The 21,301-nt window shown below is 51.3% G+C and overlaps 1 protein-coding gene across 1 annotated transcript in view; it reads right to left on the bottom strand.

The window, feature by feature from the left end:
• Positions 1 to 21,301, bottom strand: part of LOC125948554 (GATA-binding factor C) — an 81,191-nt gene that overhangs the window by 18,891 nt on the left and 40,999 nt on the right. The window contains exon 3 of the mRNA XM_049674746.1: positions 12,593 to 12,744. Within this exon, the coding sequence (XP_049530703.1) occupies positions 12,593 to 12,744 (152 nt within the window). The remainder of the gene's footprint in view (positions 1 to 12,592; positions 12,745 to 21,301) is intronic.

A 21,301-nucleotide genomic window follows, 5' to 3' on the forward strand; every position in this document is an offset into this window, starting at 1 on the left:
CTGTCCCCGGCAAGTCCCACAGTCGCTCGTCGTGCTCTCCTTATTTGTCTTCGATTGGTAATTTTGTTGGGCAATTTATTCTCTCGAAGGCAAGACGCTCGCTGGGCTCATGATGCACGGGCCTGGTTGAGGGCTTGTTTGGTCGCAGCCTACGCCTCGCGCACCAACAACCGGGGTTCGCGGTGCAAAGGTCCCACCCGTCCCTCTCTCCGGGAACAAGGGACCCGAGGGATAGGGAGGATAGTAGTAAAATTAATAAGGTGCGTGGCTTGCGGTTATGGCCGTCGTTTGCTCCAATGTTGTCGTCGTCGTCGTCGTCGTTGGCGGGATTGCACGATCCAACCTTCGGTTCGGTTAAAACAATAACAATCGTTGTTCATATAAAAATCACCTATAATCTAATAAATTGATAAAGAACAACGTTGCCGAGAGGGGAGAGAGTGAACGAGAGAACCGAAAGAAAAGTCGTGGTTTTTGTCGTCGACCCCAGACAGAAGGGTGGGTTGCAAGTGCGGATCGAAGCGGATTGAAAGGAAAAACATAATGAACCATGTATCGGGAAGCACCAACGACGACGACGACGACGACGACGACGACGACGACGACGACGACACTGGCTTCTTGTTAGGTCCTCAATAAGCTATTGGAACGATGATGGTGCTGACGGTGGTGGTTCCGGACGTGGCGTAACGGAGTATCAACATCGTTCGCTACAAATTCCATTACCTCAGCCGGTCCGGGACCACCGTCCGGGGTGTGTCTGGTTGTTTGTTGCTGCTGCTGCTCCTACTACTGCTGCTGCTGCTGCTGCTGCTGCTGCTGCTGCTGCTGCTGCTGCTGCTGCTGCTGCTGCTGGTGTTGCTGTTTATGTTATTATTGTAGTAATTTAAGCAATAGCGCGAGCGCCATCATCATCATCCATATTCTACCACCGCTGGATGCCCCCGAAGTTGGAGACTCCAACTTTGCCTATTGTGCACCGTACGCCGTAATGCTGATCTCACGTGCGATGAAAGAATCGAATATCGAAAAGCAGCAGCACCAGAAGCAGCAGCTTTGTGGCTCGTTTAGGTGGTGAACTATCGCGAATTTATGATGCTGAAAGTGTAATGTTATTATAAACCATTTGTTTTACGTCCAGCACTAGGCACTGTTGCAGAAGTAGTTGCCTGCTGCTTCTGCTCTCGCTTCTTGGTTGTTTGGGATAACGAGAAAAGGGACCACACCGTTCGTTCGCCGACAGACAATCGAGATCGAGTGTTGCTGGTTCCTAGGACTTTCTGTGCTGAAAGTGTGCACCGACGCTTTCGTGCTGTTCATATGCAGTTCTTGGCATCGACTTTTGTCCTTCTGTGACCTGCTGCAGAACATATTGGTGCAGGTAAAGTCGTTTGTGTAGGGAAATTGTGACTACGACAATTCGAACTGCGATCAAAAGTTGGCAGACCTAAAGGTAGACCTTATGTCTCCGATGCGCCTGCATCTCGATCTCTGTCTCTGCTTTTGAGGTTCCGTATCGGAATCGCGCGGCGCGACGAGTTGTCAACAGCTCGACACACACATACACACACACACACATACACAAACAGGAAAGGGCTTTGAAGTGCGAAAATCGAAATCCCGTGAACGATGACGATGCTGACCAACGATTTCCAGGAACTCTGTGGCAGCAGTTCAGGTTCTCTCTCACACCCCAGGTGTGACCCACCCCCCGGAGAGGGGGGGTAGTGCGTACAACACCCTCCTCTCTCCCTCTCCCACCATCAACGACAACAACTGGCGAGAACGAGTACCGAGCAGCTCCAGCTCGCAGGAGGAGTAGTGGCCATTGACATTGATTTATGCTTCTGGTGCGTTCGGTGCACTCCGGCCATTGCGTATCCATACACACACACACACGTGCTCGTGGTGCTCGTGGATCGATCCGAATCGAAGCCCTTTTTTGCCCCATTTGCCTCCTTCTCCTCCTTCTGCCAGTCGTCGTCGTCGTCGTCGTCGCGGTTTTCATTTGCGCCTTGCCTGGTCTGGTGCCTTGCCGTGCCACTCCTCTGGGTACTGGGTGTAGGTGGACTGGCTGGCAATTTGCTGGCCGGCTGGCTTCCCGTAACACCGTAAAAGGTGCGAGCGCGAGATGCAAAAACAAAAAAAAACCGACCAACAGGGAACGTGAAAACGATGAAGCAGAAGAAGCAGAGGATGGGGAAGGAATCTCTTCCCTTGAGAAATCTGCCGTGGCCCCCCCAGCGGGGGGTGGCAGTAGTTAAATTATGGTGTTAAAATATATGTTACATAAAAGTTGGGGGAAGTATTTTATAAAGCCGAACCGAGCGCGCCCTCCGGGAGCATATTTTTCGCCGCTGTTGTTGTTCCTGTGCTTGGACTTTTACGGAGAGCAAGGTGTTTGCCACTAACGTCGTCGTCGTCGTCGTCATGGTCGTCATGGTCGTCGTCGTCATGGGCAACAGGCGGGACCGTAAATGTGCCTTCGAGGCTCTCTCCCTCTCTCGAGAGAAAAGGAATGCAAATGCGGAACGCGCCGCGCGCGGAGGGCAAAAAAAAACCACACGAAATTGTTACGAAAATTATTGACCAGCGACGAGCGACGCGAAAACGGTCAAGCGCGCGACCCTTGGATTCCCCGCTCCTTCCTTTACCCCTTTCCACTGGCCAGATGCCATATATCACCAAGGGAAAAACAGCAAAAAAACAAAAAAGAAGGGACAGGAAGGTAGTCCAGGTAGGCTTTGCGATCCGACGCGATCTACCGCGAAACCGCGAGTCATTCCGCGAGGCGCGACAAAATGCCATCGAAGTTCGACGCGATCCCGAGCGAATACCGGGCATGCGAGCGAGAGAGAGAGAGAGTCTGACAACTATATTAAGCAGCGCCTTCCATTGCCTACAATAATGGCCTTGGTGGGGTTAAGAATGGCCCATGTCTCCGTTCCGTCCCGTCGGACGGTCGGTCGTTTCGTGGAACGTCGAATTCACGGACCTCTGGGACCAAAAGCTCACTAGCGCTGCGCTCTCTCTCTCTCTACCTATCGTGGGCCCCTCGCACGCCCTAATTTATTGGTCCCAAGTGTCCACGGTGCTCTGTTGTCCTCTGCAGCAGCAACAGCAGCAGCAACGTGCTTTGAAGGTGCTGATGGTTGCACCATCGCGTCGCGTTCATTATACCAGAGGACAGAACAGGACAGAACAGAGAGGAAAGGATGCCAACCGAAGAAGGAGGAAGGGGAGGGGGGATTGCGCATCTGCCTCGTGTCTCGAGGTGGTGGTGGTGATGGTGAATCTCATCATCAATTCCAGAGGTCAGAACGGTGCTCGCGCGCGCCTTCGAGTCTTAGACCACGAGTTAGTCACCGGCTCCAAAATGCTAATTGGAATGTATCGCGTTTCAAATTCGCTGGAAATTCGGTTCCGTCCACCGACGACAACGACGACGACGAGGAGGAGAACCCTCGTTACCTCCTCCCATGTGAGGATCCTCGCGCGTCGCGGAAGAAATCGATTTTCTGCTCAAACGTTCCCTCTCTCTCGCTCCCTTTCTCACGATCTTCACGCACGGGGTTCGGATTTTATGTTCCAAAAATTAATTAAATTAAAGTCCTTGCCCCCCAAACGTGGACCTCGCAGGCCATCGCTGAGGATCACCATATGCTCCCACACGCGGGAGCGTGCGACCAACCGAACGGTAGAGGAGGCGATCGTCGCGATGTTGTCGATGGACTCCATGCTCGGATGTTCGACACAATTAAATTCGTTCTGGCGTCACGAGGAGGCGCAATCGGGTAAGTCTTAATGAATTCCTCGAATTAGTTGGACGACCTCGAAAGACGTAGCTCGTTGTAGCGTCGGTGGTGGTGTATGAAGATATCAAGCAGGACGAAGAGCACGAACTATCCATCGTCAGGACATAACTATAATCCAAATAAACACAAAAAAAGCTCGAAGCCTGCCTTCACTGACCCAGCAGTGCGAGAGTGCTCCTGGGGGCCCACAATTTCGTTAATAAACCTGTCAGTCTGTCAGTGCGCGCAATGGTCCACTGAAAGCCAGCGAGCAGCGACTTCCGGAGTGCTCGCAGCACTAGACGACTCACTCCCGTTCCGAGTACTTCCGACCAAAATTTACGACCGCGACCACGACCACGATTCGACGATTCGAGCCCTCGTTTGTGGTGGCTCCGGTTGGAAAAAGGAGGAAAATGATGAGCCCACAACTGATTTATCGATAAGTTTTACAACCCAACAATTAACTGCATTAACATAACGGTCGCTGGGTTTGGAAGACAGGAACGTCGAAGGAAGCGGAGGAAGCGCCTTCTACAGGACATTTCACTTTCCATGCCCGTTATCGTTTGAAGTGAGGCCTGCTTCTAATAAAGCAGTCTCGCTAAAGGCTCAAACCGCTCATCACCGCCATCGTGTTATGCAAATGAAGTCCAGGGAATTATCCTGGACGACTTTCACGACGACTTTCACGACTGTAACAACCGACAACAACCAAATTTACATTCTGGACTACGTACTGGATGAACTGGAACGCTTTTGCTAAACGCTTCTTGGAGCGGTTAGAAGAAGGTCGAGGAATGAATAGTCGGAACCTAGTCGGAACACCACAATCTGAGGAGGTTTGTAAGGCGGAGTAGTACGGTAGTCGAGATAGAATTCCGTAACTCGCGGGTCATGTTCAAGGTTCTTGCTTCTTTCTTGCTGCTGCTCCCGAAACTGAGCATCAAAACGCGGAGGGGGAGCCACGCGTTGTTGTCGATGACGAAGATAGATCTGCAGCCGGTGGCCTGTGACAGAGAGTATCGTCGTTGTCGGAGGCCCCCGGGATGAAGTCAGAAGTTGGATTGGAATCGTGATTATCTCAATGTCATTCGAACCATTCCCATTCATGCTCGATCGCGGCGGCGGGGCTCGACGTTGACGAGCTTCAGCTTCGAACTGCTAGACCTCCTCGTGGCACTGCCTCTCTTCCTTTCTTCGTGTTTCTTCTGCCCCGGCTCTCAACTCAAGTCTAAGTCCAAGAGATCGACTTGATCGAAGTCAGTGAAGCGCCCGGCCCCCGGGGGAACGGATTGTTTCTACTTCTAATTTATGCACTTTCAACAGCAAACAATTATTAACCATCACGATCTATTATCTACCTTCCCTACCTTCGCCACCTACCACACACACTTGCCAAATCCCCTACCCTCAAAACACCACACGACTAATTCACGATCGTGCCGATTTAATCGGTTGCTTGTAATAGATTGAATTAAACGGATCTCCCAGCCAAGCCAAGCGCACTGCAGGAGAGTTCGGAGCGCCAGACGCAGAGGATGATGTCTACGATGACGTCGGTCGTTGCCGGTGATGTTACCGCGTCTGGCGAGCGCGCGCACACACGAAACCGGTTTTGATCGCTGGCTTCATACGATCTGGGAGCCTCAACGGATCGTTCTGGGTCTGGCTTCGTCGATGACCCCTGAACGCGCGCTGCAAGGACACCGGTGCGAGAGCCCACCATAGACTCGATCGGAGATCGCCAGTCCGTTCAGTCGTGTCTGGTCGATTAAGAACCTCCCAAAAAATGTGGCAAAAATGTCCGGCCCTTAACTACTGCATGCAACATTCCACGGTTGCATTCCAGGGCTGCATCGCGAATCATGTTCGCTGTCCCATTTATTCAAACTACAAACACATGGACCTCGCGGCCATGTTTTGCATAAACAGTGCGTTCAGTGCGTGTTCCTGTGAATCTGCCGATCTTGCCCGCGACAACCGACGAACCGAAACATTTGACGCCGTTTAGCTCGCGCTCGAAAAGGGATCGAAGACGAAGGGTGGTGGGGAGGAAAATTGCTGCCCAATTTACTCCGTAATCAGTTCCGCTCGCCGCAGCACAGCACTCATCATTTTCCTCTCGTGCTGCGCCCTTCCCGGACCGAGTTTAAACCATCGAAACGGTGTCAGATTTCGATACGACACCAAAACTCCCAGTTCCCGGACTGCCTGCCAGCCGGAAAAGCATCCAAGCTTAACCGCGGTGTCAATTAAACAAACTCCAACCCAGTCCAAGTGCAATAAGGGCGGCCATAATTGAGCGCCATCCAGCTGTGAGAGTTTCAGCCGCAAGTTATTTGTATTTGTTTTTGTTTTTCGGTTGCTGCACTTCGATGCGTTGGATGGTTGGTGATGATGGGGATGATGAGGTCGATGCTAATCGACGCTCCCGGGATGCTGGGACCCCCAAAACCACCACCAAGTTGGCTAATTATCCTCCGTGGTTGTGATCCTGCGTGGCGAACGGAAGCTCCTTCTAGCGTTGGGCCTTGATGCCAGAGCGATGATTATGATCATGTTAGGCATTCCTCTCTTGGTTAGTTTACCGCACCCCGGGTTGGGGAATGCCCGAGTGTCCTCTGCTCTCCGGGACGTGCTCCTCTTTCCCTAAGACCCACCGAACTCCGAGTTTATGCGCTCGTTGGTTCGATAAGAAATTAATTTAAATTAGTCAATAAACCTCTCTCTCTCTCTCTCTGTCGGGCGGACGGACGGACGGACAAAACAGGTACAAATGGACATCGAACATCGTCTGGAAGGTCTCCAAGCGATCCCGGTACGCCTGCTGACCGTCAAGTGGCGCCCCGCAGAGCGTGGGTACCAGTACCAGCAGTCGCTTGTCCTCTCTCTGTCTCTGGGGGGATGCGAGATTCTCGAGAAGTGAGGCACCAGCACCGAAAAGAACGGACGCCTGACGGACGGACGGACGGACGACGATGACGAAGACGTTGCGCTGTCGAGATTCGAACCACACTATAATGTTGCATGAATCATGGCTTATTATACGCAACCGGACAGAGTACCAGAGAGAGGACCCCGGGGAAAGATCTGAAACCTGGCTGCTGCTGAAACCTGGCTGCTGCTGATGAGGATGAGGAGAGACTTGAATGCTCGGCTTTTGAGCTCAGTTTCGGACCTCGGACGAGGAGGATTTAGCAGGAGAAGGAGTGGAGTGATTCCGTGAAGTGTTGTCACTCACCTCACGGTCACTGCAATACCCTTCTTCACTTCTTCTGCTTCTTCTACTCCCCTCGGTTGGTTCTGACTTCCTCCTCATCGTCATCGTCATCGTGATCGTCGTCGTCGTTGTGTTTTGTCGAGAATGCGAACGAATAAATATAATTCTTTTCGTTTTATTAGAACCATTCTCCCACCCAAAGGGGAGGTGAGGACCGATCAGTACCGATGGGAACCACCGGCGCGCGGGATGGGAATCGTGTTCCTCGATCCTCAAGCTCGTTAGCCAACGGATTCGGGAGGATCCATAACATATGACTAAAAGGTTATGGGTGCTGCTGTCATTATTGTTTTGCATTCCATCGATGTCGCTCACACCCTTCCTCTACCATCCTCTCCCTCTCTCCCTCTCTTTGTTGCTGCTAATGTGCCTCATCATCCTTATCGGTACGACTTTGTTCGACGAAACACCGTTCGGTGTTTGGAGCAGAAATTTTTCCGCCGTTTTTTGACAACGGCAACGGAAGCAACGTTCAAAGCGGCTCCCAAAAATGGCTCTCTGAAAGGGGTTTTCAAAGCAAATGGCGCTGGGGTGGGAGAGGAAACGATCATTTCATGCGTTATTTGACTCCGCATTTTCCACAGCCTGCGCCGGTGTGCCGGTCTGTGTCTGTGTCTGTGCAAGTATTGTGACCAGCCAACCGTGCACTTGTTTCATTTATTTTCACTTAAATCGTGACATAGTTAGACGGCACGATGCACACCCCTTTGGTGGGAGTTTCGAAGTGTTTTCGGGGTGTCCGGCCCCGGTGGTTGGTGATTCGCAGGTCACACACACACAGACACACGGAGGAAGGGGCTTTCACGTGATAATAATTACACCTTTCGGCTCTGTTCGTCGTCCCGTTCCCCGGTATAAAAAAAATATGTATGTCACCCAGGCCACAACGGAAGCGAACAATGCCGTGAGAGACACATGCGTGTGTGTGTGTGTGTGACGGTGAGAGAGAGAGAGGAGGAGGAGCAGCAACAGCAGCAGCGGCAGCAGCAGTTTGGTTCAGTGTTTGGTGTTGACCGACAGGACCGGCCAGCATTCACAATTATTAAGTGAAGATCTATGTTCGCGATAAGCAGACGACGGCGTCTGTGGCAGAAGCGGCCAACCGACCGACTGACCGACCAGGGTACCCGGCCGGGTGGTGGTGGTGGTCAAGCCGATGTCAAGACGTCATCATGAGACGAGTTTCTTTCGCCCCAAGAACGGTTAGCTTGCGCCGACCCTCCGACATGTTGCGCTGGCGCTGTTGTTGTGCCCGTGTGTCTAGCTCGGTATGTGTGTGTGTGCACATCATGTGTCTCGCACATGCCATTTGGGGCATTTACACCTCAACTTTAAGAACGCGCCATCTAACAACCAAGGACACCGTCGCTTTGCGGACGTAATGTTCCCTGTTCTGCCAATAATTAGAGAAACTTGGGCTAAGCATTGATGTTTGCTGCAGCGACTAATGGTGCTAATGAGAGCAGGGAATTTAGCCGTCTCTCTATCACTCCAGAACCACCATTTGCGATTTTTTTTCGTTTTCTTGTGCCTTTGCACGCCAACAGTACCAGAGCAGGTGTTATAACGTTAAAAAAGGGGGACTAAGGGTTTTTATATGTTTTGTTTTGTTGGTGAAACATTCAAGAATATCATATCATTTTTTTATCAGTTGAAGTAGAAATGACAAGAATTATTGATTTGAAAAAAATCACTCTTCAAGGCAAGCTTCAATGCATCTCACTACTTTCATGCCGCATAATTGCGACTGGACTGATTGAATTGCAATTTTGAACACTTAATCTGTATACTATTCGCCAGGTAAACTCGGCTAGCGTTTAAAGAAATTGTTTAAACTTTGTTTAATTATATAAAACTTGTTATTTGAGGCAAAATCGTAACATGCACCATTTCAATACCAGAAATTGATAGCTCTCTGATGTTGAAAAAAGGTGCATGTTACGTTTTGAAATCGAAAAGTTGAAGAAATCCACAAAAACTCAACGAGTTTACCTGGATAAACTCATAATCTAACAAAAACATATTGATTTGTACATTTCCGATGATCCAGCAGAATGCTACGATAAGCATCGCAAAAAGAACATTTTTGTAGATATGCCTTTTCGAATTTGATAACATAGACATAATTTCATGTTCCTCAAATTAGGACCCATTACTATTCTTCAAAAGTTGTACCTCTTTAAAGGCATTTACAAAAAACTAAAGTGTGGACAGAAAAATGTACAAAAATAATTCCCTTTTTGGCCCCTATTAACCGCTTTAGGAGTTTTCTAATACAATTCTTCCATCATGGTCGACACCAGAAGCAGCAGCTGCTGCTACTACTACATCGTCCGTCCTCTTCTGTTGATGGAAACTAGGCCGACCGCCTTGCCTTGGGCTGGCTTTTGATGCGTGCGCACGCCGGCGATCACATCAAAAACCGCGTGTACCCGTGTGGACCCGTCATTGTGCGGTGTGCATGTAACATGTCATCCTACCTCGTCTTCCCTGATAACGAGCCACACAGCGGTAGACCCTTTGGTCGTGAAGGGGAAGACCATTTCGTCGAAACATTCGCCGCGTTTCTTGTCCGCCACAATATCACAATGCCGAATCCCGTTGCCGTTTGCCCCTTCCGATGCTTTATTGCAATTTGATTTGAATACGCAAATTCGTCGCCAAAATGCCGTCGTTTCATCCTCCTCGACGTTGTCGTCTTGGTCGTCGTTTGGTAGCTTTTTTGCATGAAATTTGATTGGACCACATACACCGACAGTGCGCGGTAGCGACAAAGAGACACACAAAAAAATACGCGCGATCGCAACGCGCAACACACAGGCGCACCGTGATTGTCAATTGTGTTGCGACCAAGCAGGAGATTCTCCGTACTAAGAACCGATCAGCAACCGCGAACGATCGCGAGTAAGCGCGCGCAGATCAGTGGCCAACGATAAGCGCATCTTACGGGAACGGCACATAAGATGCTTCCTGTGCGTGTATCTCTGTTTGTGTATGTGTAAGCGAAGGGTGGCGCCACCGCCTCGTACGCAAAACGCACGAAATCCAACCGCGATCCGCAAGCCGCGGTCGATCGAAGGATCGAAATAAATTAAATCACTTCCTTATTTATATCGGATGTAAACTAATTAAATCGAGGCAAAGGCGCAGCAAAACGTAAACCTGTGTCCTGTGTTCCCAGACCAGACTCCCACCAGCAGCAGCAGCATCAGCAACAGAAGAAGAAGAAGAAGAAGAAGAAAAGGAAGATGACGCTCCTTAGGAAGACCCGTCCCGTTGCTGGCACAAGCGAATGCGTGGAAGGAGACGTCCTTTACTAAAGGGAGAATCCGTCTGTCCGTCCGTCCGTCCGCCCTCTGCCGGTGCTCGGATTCGATTAACAGGGAAAACATTGTGTTCCCGTCCCCCGGCCCTTTTTGTAGCCCTTGCCTTGTTGCCAGCTTTCCTCATGGCCCCCATTTGGATCCCGTGGCAACGTTTGCATGGGAAAAATCGAAAAATGAACATCGCGAATCGATCCCGGTCCAGTGGCTGGCTGGCTGGCTGGCTGGCGCATCCTTTTTCTACAGAATCTCGACCCCGACTCGAGCGGAACCCTGCAATTTGCTTCGCTTTTCATTCGATCGAACTTCGATCTTCGAGCGAGCGAACAAAATTGGCATCACGGCGGTCGGTGTTTGGCTTTGATTGATCCACGGCAGTGGCGGCGACGGTGACGACGGCGGCGGCGGTGAGTCCCGTTTGGCAATTAAAAGTACCACAACGACCGCATCCTTTGGCGCTCTGCCGATGGCGACGGCGACGACGACGTCTCAAGGATTCGATTCTCCCACGGACACATTGTCGCGCGCGGTGGCCAACGGTTTAGGAAATTGTATTTTTGGAGGGGTTTGATTTTATTAACGCAAAAAAGGAACGAAGGAAACGAAGCGCGAAAAGGATGGCACTGACCTTGGCATGGAGGCTGCTTTGCCAAGAACCATGGTCAGGGCCCATGGTCACGGTCACGTCTGGATCGGATTTTGATTTATTCGATTTTGATAACATTTCTCACTCATTCCCTCGTATCCCATCCTCGCGCTCGCGATCGCGCTCTGGTCTGGCCAGCGCATTTTCCCATTAGTTCACGCCCCAAACAAACCTTGGTGCACTAGTGCATCGTCGTGGTTGTGGCCGTCCAAGACGAAGTCGAAGGCGTTCGATGTACGACGACCAAAGACGCTGCAGCTGCAGCCGGGATCGCGGAGCAAATTAATCTGACCACCAGTCCGGTGGGATGGACCTGGTGGCCGGGAACCGTTTTCAAATTCGATAACTCTCGAACACGCCCCGAACAACCCGTGGTCTCGAGGTTTGGAAAAGCGTCAGACATTCGCTTCTGGAGCAGCAGCAGATCGGTTACTTGCCGGCAAGACCGAACCGGAGTGGAGTGACCATCAAGGTTCAGGCAGTCAGGTGGGGTCTCGTTAAAGCACCATCCGAGTGGACGCGATCGAGTCGCAGAAGGCTGCGCCAGTTCCCATTTTCCCACCGATCTCCGGTGTGCATGATGACGATCGATCTCGATATCGAACCAAAGGCCAATTAGCAGCAATGCAAACAAAACACTTGTCACCACCAGCAGGGGGGATGCGTGTTTTTGTGTGTGTGTGTGTGTGTGTGTGTGTGAGCTCATCTAACGTGAAAAGGCGGGATGCATGCATCCCGGTGCCACCATAAAATGAAGCAAAAAATCGTCCTCAAGCTGCGCGCTTCGCTCAAGAAGAGATCAAGCCGGCGATCATCCACCACACAACACCAAGGCACACACACACACACACGTGGAGACACACACCGAGGCGTGCGGTCCCACGGAAGGCACAGGAAGAGACGATAAAGTGAGTCAAAATAATGCCCGCGAGTTGGATCGGATCGGATCCGTCTCCGTCTCTGTTTCGTCCGTTCCTGCACCTTGGCTTGGAAGCAGGAGGAAGGCGCGCGCGAAGATGCAAAAATTATCTTGTCGTTGTCGATGTCGATACCCATCGCATATTGCTACTTACAATTAAAAATTATCATAAATATAGCGTGTTTATTGGTTGGCCGGGGCCGAGAAGCTCAACCTGCTGCTGCTGCTGCTGCTGCTGCTGATCGTTTCATCTTCTTTCCGGTTTGTGTGTGTGTGTGTGTGTGTGACTGCTTTGGTAGCCGACTGTCGCCGACACACCGTACCCACGCTCTACAGTATTAATCCCCACGGTTTTTTTTTGCCCCAACCCCAACCAGGAGTCTCTTTCCTGATTGACACATGATACGACGTGACGCGAGCTGCATTTTGTGTCCTCGCACGCCCAGTCTCTGACAAGTGTGTGAACGTGTGAACCAACCGCATCATACGAAAACCGCATCATACGCATGGAACCTGCACTGGTTCTGGTCTGGATTCTCGATACCTCGATTCCTTACCCTTTGATTCTTACTGATTAGTTTTTTTGGGGTGCCAAGAATCGATATTTGTTGTGGTTGTGATACTTACGCTAACCAGTCTTCGTTTCGGTTTGATCAGGGGACGATTCTGGCCGTTCATTTTGTAGTAGAGTCCGCAGGCGTTACACAGATAGTGGCCGGTACCGTCCCGTCGCCACAGTGGCGTCGACGTTGCCCCGCAGTTAACACACTCTCGACCCTCTGTGGAAGGCAGACGGATGAGGAAATAAAAGAGAAAAAAGAAGGAGAAATGTTACTAAAACATGTTTTTGTGCGATGCGAAACTTGCTAATGCTAATGCAGGCGCTCAGTGCTAATCAGTGGTTAGTTGTGTAGTGTTAGGACAGCAGTATATACAGTACGTTGTGTTAACCAACCCACCAACCAGGTGTTTCTATTGTAAGCGTAAGTGTAGAGAAGAAGTTACGGGAAGCAGCAAACGCCGGCACGCACGCCAGCACGCACGCACACCGGCAGAACCTGTGACGTGGCCTCGGTCTCGGTCTCGGGGTCTCGGCAGTCTCATGACCATATTGAAATAAATTAAATTAGTTCGGCAGCAACATTAATTCCAATTTGACGTTGATAAATTAGGGAAACGAAACACAACACCCGGGGACAACAACAACGACGTAGACGACGACGACGTCAGGACGCGACCCGTTCCCGTGATTCGCTTCGAACTAGGAATCGGAATCGAAATCGGAATGGAGCCCCGAAAACCGAAACAAACAGAAGGAAAAAACAACATTGAAAAAAATTGAGAAATATGTCACCGCGGCTGGCAGGCAGGCAGGTAGGCAGGTAGGTAAAGACAACAGACGGGACGGAAGTAGCGGTGTTGAAACCGCGACCCTTTGCTTCGGGGCGTCCTAGAACCTCGCAGGCCCAGAAGACAGTAGTAGTGGGCTCCATCATTTTTAACATCCACCCCAAACCACACCAGTCGCCGCAAAAAGCACCAAACCAACCAACCCATTGAGAAGAGAAAGGTTTTCCCACCACTTCCACGCCGTCCACGCCAATTCCCTTCCCCAAAGGCTGCTGCTGCTGCTGCTGCCCACTATCAAATATTAGTTAACCGTTTAACAAGTTATGGAATAAATTAGTCTCGATTTCGCTTTCGACATTTCGACACACTCGTAACATCGATTCCAAGACGGGGACGACGACAACGACGACGCGCGCGCGGGTTCTAGGCTTTCGCGGGACACCAGCGAGGTCGTGTCTAACGTGGTTCTCTCTCTCTCGGGGGGTTAATTTTATGCAGAGAGAACAACATTTTTATTTCGATATTTATGTGATTTCTCCATCTTCGGTGGTGCTGGCGGTGTGGCCACGGCGCACCTCTCCCTTTCTGTGGCCTTTAAGTATCTTGTTCTTGGTTAATTTTTATAAGACACATTGTTTGTTTCTTCCTGCGGTTCCGTGACGACGACGACGCAGAGGACACCGAGGTATGAATGGACCAGCAGCAGCAGCGGCCAGTTAGCAGCAGCAGCAACAAACAGTGAAGTCTATTAAGAAAAATGTTATTTCCTCGATCATTGGCTACCCTTCGGTGGCCCCCGCTGGGGGTAGTAAGGGGGACTTCTGGTGCTGCTTTCGATGCTCAGACGATGCTGTTCTACCATTCGCCTTCGCCTTCGATTCGTCGTTCGTTTGTCGATCCTTCTGTTTGCGGGGGGACTTGAGTTGTGGAGTGGATTAAACCCCACTGCCTGCGCCTTAATTCTATCCCGTTCTTCAACAAGGGATAAGCTTTCGAAGCCAAGAAGCGGTGGGGACCGAGTCCCATATCATTTGGTCCGGTCCGGTTCTGGGTAGTAAGGGGGGGGGGGGGGGCCTCGGGACCTCGGGACATCATTAAAGATGATGATACGAACCCGTGGCGCCCGTGCTGGGAACGGAAACGGAATCGATTCCTTTTGCCTCCATTTTTTGTTTTTTGTTTTAATAATCGCCATCCATAACATCATAATCACAGTTATTCGCCATATCTCATCGCCGCCGGGTCCACCGATCGTTCGATCTTGATCTCGATCGATGCTCTAATTAGAACCGAAACGCTCCTGTTGCTGCTCCTGTTGCTGCTGCTGCTGGCGATGGAGGACCTTTCTCCTCAATGGCCGCCCACCAAGGACATGGTTCCTTGGTATGAAATCGTCTCGCAAACTAATGGGAAAACAACGGGTACTGCTGTCCGTGCTCGGCAGATCGCGATGTCACCAACACCGGAAGGGTATCATAATGTAGCGAGCATTATTCAATTCTCAGCAGCCACAACCTCGACCAAAGCTATCGACCAAACCAAAACGAACCCATGAATGACAAACAGGTGCCATTTTGCCCAAAAGCGAATCTGCGGTAGCGACCTTCCTTTCCTCCTCTCTCTTCTCTCTCTCCTTCCATCTTTTTACTTCTTTCTTCCTTGTCTCACTGCCACCGTTTGCTGGCCAGAAACCACATAGGCCAAAGCCAAAGTTAAATTCCAAATCCTCCTGCTCGGTTGTTCGGTCTATCCATAAATCGCTCGCCTTCCCCATCCACCCCGTCCGGGGGTGCCTGAAACTGGACTGGATATCCAATTATGAGCAGCCCCCCCAAAAACTTCGAACCGAAAGGAAATGCTGACGACGACGACGACGACGACGACCTCGGCCAAAAACCCCGGAAAAATAAGGTTCGTCGTCTGTCGTCTCTCGCGGCAGAAACGATCACACAACAAAAAAAGAAAGAAAACCAAAAAAAAGGTAGACCACGGCCCCAAGTGGCGAGATGATCGTCATTTTTCACCCCCGGGGTGTGCTGCTTTGCCAGGGAGCCTGGGAACACTAGCACCACCACTGAGACCGGGACGACTGGGACCGGGGACCACTCCTGGAGGCGTACATATTTTCGGTAGCGATGATATAAATTAAAAATTTTATTCATTTATATTTTGATGATCATGATGATCATCACGGTGAGTGGACCTGAACCTGGCTTTCTCTTTGTTTTCCGTTGTTCGTCGTCGTTGTTGTCGTTGTTCGTCGTCATCGACGTCGTTTGCCGCTGTGTTATTTTTTTTCCTTTTTTAGGAGAATTGAGGGTTTTCTTTTCTTTGCTTCTGTTTCCGAGAAACGCGCGGAGTGAAGCGCCGTCCCGAGCGTAGGTCGTGGTGAGGCAGGACCGGCGCGTATCCTCGAGAAGAAGCAGCCACGAGGTGGTACCGGTGTCCGACTGGAACCGGTGTCAACCCCGAACCTTACCATACCGGAGACAAAACGGTTCGACAAGTCCGTGGTTCGTAACCTGGTGCTGGCTGGCTGGCTGGCTGGCGGGATGGCTGGGACCCACTGACCGATAATAAATCAGTTACTTAATGATCTTTCCTAAATAAATCGCCTCTGCCCTGTCTGTGCTTCGGGCGTTCCCCGTTCTCAGGGGGACCTTGTCATCGTTTTTCGGGACCACATTGGACTGCTGCGGGGCGAGGTCCATTCCAAGCCGAGATGATGAAGTCGAGGCAGTCGAGGATAGGATTACCGTCCACGTCGTCGTCGTCGTCGTAACGTCGTCGTCGTGCAAACCAAGAGCTGATCTCGCGATCCTTTCCACGCCAGCAGCAGCAGCAGCAGCAGCCACGGGTAATTTCAATTTCATCCTCCTTCTACTCCTCCTTTTTCCTTCTCCTCTTTCCTTAACCCGGGATCTGCGAGGCCGAGACGGAGAGCGAGGATGCGAGGATGCCCCGTCCCCGATTGACTAATGTTTTGTTTAACTCGTATAAACAATGTGTCGAGGACAAGTTACAGGTATTTAAACATTCTTTTTCACCCCGTTCAGGTCCGAGGGACGATCGCGATCGCAGGTGACAGCCAGCCAGCCAGCGAACAGCAGCAGCAGCAGCAACCAAACCAAGACTTTTGCTGTTGCTGGTGCTGGTGCCATCGAATGCTGGTACCTTGTCTCGTTCCGTGGATTCCCGGGGGTTGGTTTCTGTCCCTCCGCTTTTTTGCTCACTCTCTATCTCTCTCTCTCTCTCTCGTTGGCATGAGATACTGGAGCGCAAAAAGGTAGTCCCGGCCCCAGGCCTGGTCTGTGGGAAAAAGGTCCACGAGGGACCACAGACCAGTCGACCAAAGAAGTCAATTCCAATGCTCAGGCGAGAAGCAGCAGCAACCGCGGTGCAGACCATGAGCCGTGCACTGTTGCAACACACAATCGAGCGGAGGTCTTGTTGCTGACAGGTGAGGCAGGCCGGGCCGGGCAGGTGGCCGGTGCAAGAAGGAAAGGGAACCGTGTTTTGCGTTGTCGTAGTTTCATTAGTTTCGAGCACGCCCCACAGCGAGCGCTTGCTGATCTGTCCCGTCCGAGAGCCCGAGACGCCGAAGCTGCTGCTGCTGCTGCTGCAAGAAGTGAAATGGCCGTCTGCGTCTGGGTCTGCGCCGTACCCAACACATTCCTGTCCCGTGTTCTATCGCAGAATATCGCGGTGCAGATAAACTGTGAAAAACATGGATTTTCTTCGGTTTCGGTTCGGCGCTGTATGCGCAGCATAATAAACATGTTCGCTCTTGCATGCTGCTGCTTGCTGCTTCATAGAAAAAGGGGACGATCACGATGGAAGGCCCGACGACGACCACAACTTTGGTGACAACTGGCTGGTAGCCAGCAGCTGCGACTTTGTAAATGAAGTGGCGAAGCCAAAGCCCAAGCGAACTGTCCGTCCATGATGGCCCCCACTGGCTGGTGCTGCCTAATGTCAGCCCCCAACACGTCAAGTACGCCTTCACGCGATCCGATCCGCGGCCACGTGGCGTGCCGCTAGACACTCTATCAGCAAAAGCGTCCTTGACAATGAACTGAACGGCAGGTCGGTCGTTCATTCAACAACAACAACAACAGCAGCAAAACACACTGTTAATTACTTGCAACCGGGTACAAGGCCACTGCTGTGCAACCGGTGCAAACCGTGCACCTCGCACCGTGCAAACATTATGCACCCGCCGCGCCGCGCCACGCCGTTCAACGTTTGATGAGTTAATATTCTAATCTCGGTTCAGCTAATCGTTGGATCGGATCAGATGCACCGCCGGAGTGCCACCGTACCTCACACACACACACACTAATTATGTTATCTTAGTGGGACCGGTGTGCGTGTGTGTGTTATTGGCACATAATTCTTCTTATGCTCCCCGGAAATCGGTTAGCACGCAATATGCAAAGCGTGCGGTGCGTCGATCACTGCCGCTGCCGTTGTTGTCGTCGCTGGTTGGTTGGTGTTGGCGTGTTGATCCAGGTGTTCCTAACTGCAAATTAACCGGGGAGGGAAGGTGATATGCTGCTTTCTAGGGGGTGGCTGGAATGGCTCATTAGATTTCAAAACAAATTTGAAAGCGAAAGCACCTCGCGGAGTGCTTTGTGCGTGTTTTTTGGTGCGGCGTGGCGCGAAAATCACGGTGACAGCAGCACGGTAAGGTCACGGACGGACACACACACACGTAGACACACGCACAGACACACGGGCACAGTGGGCAGTGTCCAAAATGATAAAGGCGATAAACACAATCCGAAAGAAAAGTAAAAAGGCAAAAACAGGGAAACATCAAAACATAACGATTACTCGGAAGGTCTTAAAGGAAGCAACAACAACAACACTAGAAGAAGATGAACAGGGAATGGCATCGAAAAAAGGGATCACGAGCGAGCGAACGAACGAACGAGAGGTCATGGCTTACAGGACACTCTAACCGGTGGTTCCCACACCCATCGTGCCAGGGAGCGCCAGCGTCTCGATCATCATCGTTTCGATCGACCGTTCGTGGTGGTGGTGCAGGTGCGCTGCTAGTTGCCGCAAAACCCACGATCAACGCGATCAAGAGGTCAAATCACAAGACACAACAACATGGGACCACCAGTGGGAGAGTTTTGTCCTATTTTGTGCTCCTCTCGATGTCACATCTCAGTCTCTCTCTCCTTCTTTCTCTCTCAGTACTCGTGATGGTTTTGTTTTAATTTATTGCGCAATAAATTTGACCTTTTCCCAAAAAGGGGGAAGGTGCAATCCTTCCCGCTTCTGCTCGGCTCAACGGCGCATGTCACATCCAACTCCACTCGTGTGGTATTCGCTCTGTATTCTCTGCTACCTGAGATTCACTCCTCATCATTGGGACCTTGGAACTGCATTTGTTTTTTTCTTTTTTTTTTTTTGTTGTTGGTGCACGAACGTACTTCACGAACGCGCGGCGATGACGCATCCAACCAACCAACCAAACCCCAAGTGCCAAGTGCCGTGGATGCCCAATTACCACCGGAATAAACCAATGTTTTCCGAAGACTGCTGCCAGCAATCCAGCGAGAACTGAAGGAATCCTTCGCTGTGGACGGAGCCTTTTGTGGACGAATCCGTTTCGAAGTCATAAACAACCGATCATTGAAAAGGAAAAGGACTTGCCTAACAAGCCATCAAGACACACACAGACACACACACAATTGGCTCGTTCCCTTTGGCCGTCGAGACGCCATGGGCCAGTTGGATAAAACAAAACCCCTCGAATCCCATCCGCTTCGTCCTCCGTTGGCCAGCGAGATACCTGCGAGCCTCCGTGATACGAAACAACGAAACAAGCATTCCAACAGCACATCCCTATCGACGATGACAACGGCGACGAGGAGGACGAAGAGGAGACTTGTGCGCTTCTTCCTTTTCCTTCGGTTTGTTTTTCGGTTCACAGGAGACAGAACTGCACACAGAATTCCGAAAACTGTCACACCCGAGGAAAATATATGGATTTTAGGAATCCCGGGCACACTGTCTGGGCTTTTTGGGTCTGGAGGGACGGCGACCACCATATGTCCTACTGCTGCTGCTGCTGCTGTTGGTGTATCAGCGCCATTTGGGAAGCTGAATAAATGGAGTGATAGGAGGAACGGATTCAGATGCAGCATCACCTTTTCCATAAAAAAAAACACGAACATCCCTTGTCCATCTGGGGGAGAAGGCGATTTGAAGTGTTTCGTGCTTCTGCAACAGCAGCAGCAGCAGCAACAGCAGCAGAAGGGTCTCTTCCTGCTGCTGTCCTTATCCTTTGGGAATAGCATTCCCTCGTTACCTTTCTGGGCCTATTCTCGTCACCAAAACACCAAAACAAAAACGCCAATCCTGTGCTGCACTTGCACTGTCACCTCAGGTGGCTAATTGGCCGGGGATTGCGGGGACGCGGGGAATTTCTGACGCAAAACAGGCGCCAGCATAAATACGCCAGCGTCTCGCTGCCACTGGCTGCGAGCGAGCGGAAGTGATTCGCCACCCTGGCCGTCAAAACAGGGGGAAAAGTGTTTCCACGGGCATCAGTTTCATCAGGTCAATCAGGACAACCCAAACAAACCAATGCAAACCAATGAACTGTCACGTTCCGGCCAGGGTGCCACCAGACCAGTGGCAAGCATCCTCAAAACTCAAAGGACTTTTCCAATTAATTTCCAGCAAGTCCGTGGCCCCCTAAAGGCGGTCGTCGATACACCGGGCCAGATGCATTGAACTATGACATCACTTGGCGCTGAAGCACTAGGGCTGGAAGCGCAACAAAGCGGCTACATGTGTTTGAATGATGCGAACGTGCGCCACTTCCGCCATTTCGAGTAGTACCTCTTCCAACCTTCCCACCAACACCACCACCACCACCACCACCACCACCATTAGTGCCGTGCGTGGCATTTTCGCAACAATTAACTTCGTGTTCAAGTTTGAATTTCCTATTATGACGATGTGAGTCGAGGTTTCGATCGCGTTGCTGCTGCTGCTGCTGCTGCTGCTGCTGCTGCTGCTAGTGTTGTTCTTAACCGTGAAAAGCCGGCGGAACGGAGAGCAGCAGCAGCAGCAGCAGCATTGAGACTTAATTTATGTGCTGCGCGTTGTGAGGGCTGCCACCGCCAGAGCACCGGAGAGGTTCAAGTACGCGCACCGCTTGTTTTGCTACACTGATTTGAGGTTCACCACCGCGTCGCAGGTTAACACTCATGCTGATGATGATGATGGTAGGGCGCTTGAACGAGGTGCACCTCTTCTCTCTCTCTCTAGTCCACTGGCTACTCTTAATTTATGCCGTCGACGAGTTCGATTGCGGCTTCGAGCGGCAGCTCTCTACCGCTGCTGCTGCTGCTGTTGGTTTGTTATTAAATGTTTATTCGAGAGGAACAAACCCATCCACCAAGACCACGGTGCCAGACGAAGACGCATCGTGCAGAGAAGGGGGAGAAGGTGGTGGTGCTGTTATGTGGTTTGTACCGCTACCGATCAACGAAGCCCACACAGCGCGAGCGCGAAGAGAGAGCGAGAGAGTCGAAGCCGCTTTTCTGGTCAATCGATCATCACATGGTCCCCCTTCCCATCGATTCATGGTGCGTGCGTGCGGCTACTACACCAAGACGACTACTACTACTACCACTACTACTATTTGTGCGGCCCACAAATGCCCTCGCAGCTTACCACGTGAGTTCCGGTACCCAAGAGGTGTGCCACGAGCGTCAGAATGAAGCCATCAGACAGGCTGCTGCAGTCTGTCTTTGTGCTGCTGCTGCTTCTGCTGCTGCAGCTGCATCGCTGGTCAGCACTTTTATGGCCACTTGATGTACGATTCGACGGTACATAAACTCACCGAACCTGACGGACCACGGGACCGAACTCGGCAATCAAGTAGATTGATGTGCAGACACTGCAGCAGCAGCAGCAGCAGCAGCGCTAGAGGCTGTCTTATTGCTGTCTGCAACACCC

The sequence above is a fragment of the Anopheles darlingi genome, chromosome 2, assembly GCF_943734745.1.
Source record: "Anopheles darlingi chromosome 2, idAnoDarlMG_H_01, whole genome shotgun sequence".
NCBI lineage: Eukaryota > Metazoa > Arthropoda > Insecta > Diptera > Culicidae > Anopheles > Anopheles darlingi.